The following is a 4,020-nucleotide window of genomic DNA, read 5'->3' as shown; positions in this document are numbered from 1 at the left end:
AGACTGAAAAAACATAAAAAAAATAAAAAAATGGTTACAGCAGTAACTAAATTAAGATCCACCAGTTATTACTATTAGTAAATTTTTGACAAAAAGTCCACCAATTATCATTATTGTAGTTGTCATTATTATGTGCATTTTGATGACTCAACCATATTAGGGGCTTTCATTTGTTTTTATTCTATCTGATATTGACTCAACCTAAATAATATATTCTGATATATATTTATTTTCTTCTCTTTTTTTTTTTTTTTTTTTTGCTGAATTTGTCTTAAAACTTTGAAATAAAAAAAATGAGGCACGAATAAAAAACTCATGAAATTCAATTTAATATTAATATAGATATGGATCCGTGTCTAATAGGTTGCAAGGTCTGAATAATAATAAGAATAATAATAGGAACAGTAATTGGCCAACCAATTATATTAATGTCATGCGCCTAACAATGTCAAGTGGTTATTTTTCTTCACGCACTAAAGGCTATATAAGTGTAAAGCATGTACACATTTTAAAAGCATGCATGAAAAACACATGCAATTTGAAAACACACACTTTAGTAAATCTATAATGTCAATAATTCAGTGTATTGGAGGATTTGTAGCCATCCTAATCTTCCTATACATTTACTATTGGAGACGCAATAGAGATGAATTTGTACCAATTAATTGGCCAATAATTGGTATGCTACCAACATTTTTGCATCATCTCTCCGATTTCCATGATTATGCAACCATTGTTTTGAAGCGTAATGGAGGAACTTATCGATTTCAAGGACCCTGGTTCACAAACACAAGCTTTGTCGGTCTAGCTGATCCAATGAACGTGACATACATCACAAAGAAGAATTTTGGCAACTACGCGAAAGGGTCAAAATTCCATGATATTTTTGAAGTTCTTGGAGGTAGTATTTTCAATTCTGATTCCAACGATGTATGGAAACAGGAGAAGACAATGTTTCATTTAGTTCTTGGAAGGAAAAGCTTCAAGAACATGTTCCAACATTCCATTCAGAAGAAGGTGGACGACTATCTAATACCATTTCTTAATGATGTATCTGAAGCAGGAGCTCAGGTGGATTTGCAAGATGCCTTTAATAGGTTCACCTTTGATAGCAGCTGCCTGATTTTATTTGGATTTGATCCAAATTGCCTTCCAAACAAGTTTAATCAGCTTAGAGAAATTCCTTATAAAAAATCTCTTCCTGTGATGGAGGAAGTGATATTTTACAGGCACTTCATTCCAAGTAGTTTATGGAAGTTGCAAAAATGGCTCAATGTTGGTCAAGAGAAGAAGTTCAAGGTTGCCCAAGAATATCTTGACCGATTCTTGTATGAAAGTATAACATTTTCCCTTGGTGAAGAGCAAAGCAAATGCAGCAACGAAGAAATGGACCAATGTTTTTTAGGCATGGTAAAAGCCCTAAAGAAAGAAGGATATGGAAAGGGGGAAATCAGTGAGAAGTATCTTAGAGATACTGCACTCACTATGGTGTTTGCCGGAAATGGTTCAATTAGTTCAGCTCTCAGTTGGTTTTTCTGGCTCCTTTCAACTTATCCTATTGTGGAAGAAAAAATCATTCAAGAGATCAAAGATAATTGGCTAACACAAGAGGATAATCGGATTATTTTGAGGGATGTGGTTCTTGATAAGCTAGTATACCTCCATGGAGCTATATGTGAAACCTTAAGGCTTTATCCACCTATACCTTTTGAGCATATCTGTGCAATCAAATCCGATATACTACCTAGTGGAGAACGTATTAGTCCAAATACAAGTTTAATGTACTCTATGTATTCTATGGGCAGGATGGAACAACTATGGGGGGAAGACTGCATGGAATTTAAGCCTGAGAGATGGATATCTGAGAGGGGAGATATTATACATGTACCTTCTTACAAGTTCATAACTTTCAACACAGGACCCAGAATTTGTATAGGTAAAGATCTTAGTTTCATTCAAATGAAGATGGTCGCAGCTGCTTTGTTACGGAAGTTTCACATACAGGTGGTGGAAGGTCACCTTGTAACCCCAAGGCTTTCTGTGTTTCTTCGCATGAAACATGGCTTGAAGGTTGAAGTCTCTAAAAGAAGCATTTGACTGAAGTCTCTCCGAATGATCCAAGATTTATGTTGTGTCCTATAACCTATTTGTCATTGTTGTTCTGTGTGTCTTGGCTATTCATTGTTTACAAATTATGTTTCATTGTAATAAACTGCTTTAAGTTATGTTGAGCTGTTGTTATATTTTGAAGTAATTGGAGATGACCTCTCCAAGCAACAATAATACATCTTCTCTTTTATAAACTTTTTTCTGCAATTGATTAAATGTATTACAGTCAAAATCAAGTACTTTGTTAAAAAGGTGGGGTTCATTTCAATGCAATTGATCAAATGTTTGGATTCAAACTTATTTTTAATTATAATTGTCATTTGGAAATATCGATCTAATGTTTTTGAATGCATTGAGATCTTCAACATTTGATAGGTATAACTTGTAATTCGAGTGAACTTTAATTGTATAATCCGTAGCTCTATATTGTCTAAAACTCATACAAACTGTTTATTTGACAACAGTGCTATTCATCTGTTGTATCTTTGTCAAACCAGTTTTTTAGATAAGTTAGAATTTCTTTAGTTGCCTTGTTAACATAAACTAATAGAAAACTAAAATATACCTAACTGTTTTTTGTGAGTTAATCATTTAATGCAATCTCATAGTTAATAGGTTCTGCATCAGCAATTAGTGCAAAATGCACACAATCCCCTTCATCATTTACTTCACCGTCATCAGGTATCATTTCATGATCAGCTAATCTGGTTGGCACATACATGTGTCTTTGTTGTATCAAGTTGCTCAATATGTTCTTCTTCACTCAACATTGGAATGGCAGGATTTGACTAGCTTATAATTCACATAATATAACACAAGCATCATAGGTTCACTTCCATCTTCCAGCTTCTATCTTTTTACCCTAGGGACTTGCTTGTAGCACAAGGAACAAAACACTCTGAAGTGTTTCCTTGATTGCTTCCTATATTTCACTCTATACTTCTTCTGAAATTTTGTTTAGCTGTCTTGTTGGACATCTCTTCATTTTCTGCATATTTATGGTCATATCTAGAAGGGTTATGTTCCTTCTCTTTGCTAAACCATTGTGTTGTGGAGTATAAGGAGTTGTAACTTCATGCACTATACCATTCTCTATTTCCTATCATGTGATTGGAACAACAAAGTTCTAAAAACCATCTTTCTAAGTTGCAGCTTCCAGTACTCATTGATGTTGCTGATAACAACTCATCCTATGTTATTTTTAGTATATTTTTCTATCATTTTTCAGGCATTTGAGTCATTAAGAGAAGTTTTAGTCTTTTAGATAAGTTAATCATGGTTTATCTGACATTTAGTAATGTTTTCAAATCGAGTCATGTAAATTTGTTTCGTCCGTAACCGAACCAATTTTATAGGTGTTTTGAGTCTTGTATAAAAAAAACATGTAATTCAACGAGTAAGACATCTCATGGATGTTTTGGGAAATATGGAATGAAAATTATCAACGTTCAAGAAGGCTTTGAAGACAACACAAGTTGGGAAAACTCTATCTATATCCCAAAAACAAGTCGAAGGAAGAAAACACTCAAAGAATGGTGACAAAATGCAAATTCCGTAAATGTGGCTGAATCCCTAAGCCGCATGGGACAGAGAGCAAATTTCACTATGTCAGCTTCCATGTGCCCTGTGCACAACCCCACACACAACACCCCGTGATGTTTAGGAAAAAATAGAGGATTTGGGGAAAAATCCTAGATGTTCAGCCCAAACCCAGCAGAAAATATGCCTATATTAATACAATTCCTTTCACCGACAAATATTCATTTGAAATTTGGAGGTTCAAGTGGAAATCAAGCGCTAAGAGCATCAAGGAAGTTTCTTACACCTCCTCAACTTTTTTTCTTATAATATGTTTTATTTCTTTCTGATTATGTATTTTGTTACCATGAGTAACTAAACATCTTTTAATTA

The 4,020-nt window shown here is 34.0% G+C and overlaps 1 protein-coding gene across 1 annotated transcript; it reads left to right on the top strand.

Annotated features, from left to right (window-relative positions):
- The first annotated feature begins 528 nt into the window (after positions 1-528).
- LOC25482742 (alkane hydroxylase MAH1) lies at positions 529-2,303 on the top strand. Its single transcript, XM_013611335.3, has one exon. It carries the CDS (start codon positions 532-534, stop codon positions 2,095-2,097), a length of 1,566 nt encoding a protein of 521 aa, XP_013466789.2. The 5' UTR covers positions 529-531; the 3' UTR covers positions 2,098-2,303.
- The last annotated feature ends 1,717 nt before the right edge of the window (positions 2,304-4,020 follow it).

This window comes from Medicago truncatula, chromosome 1 (genome assembly GCF_003473485.1).
Source record: "Medicago truncatula cultivar Jemalong A17 chromosome 1, MtrunA17r5.0-ANR, whole genome shotgun sequence".
Classification (NCBI taxonomy): domain Eukaryota; kingdom Viridiplantae; phylum Streptophyta; class Magnoliopsida; order Fabales; family Fabaceae; genus Medicago; species Medicago truncatula.
Note: the sequence above shows the minus strand (reverse complement) of the source record. Positions and strands in the feature narration are given on the sequence as shown.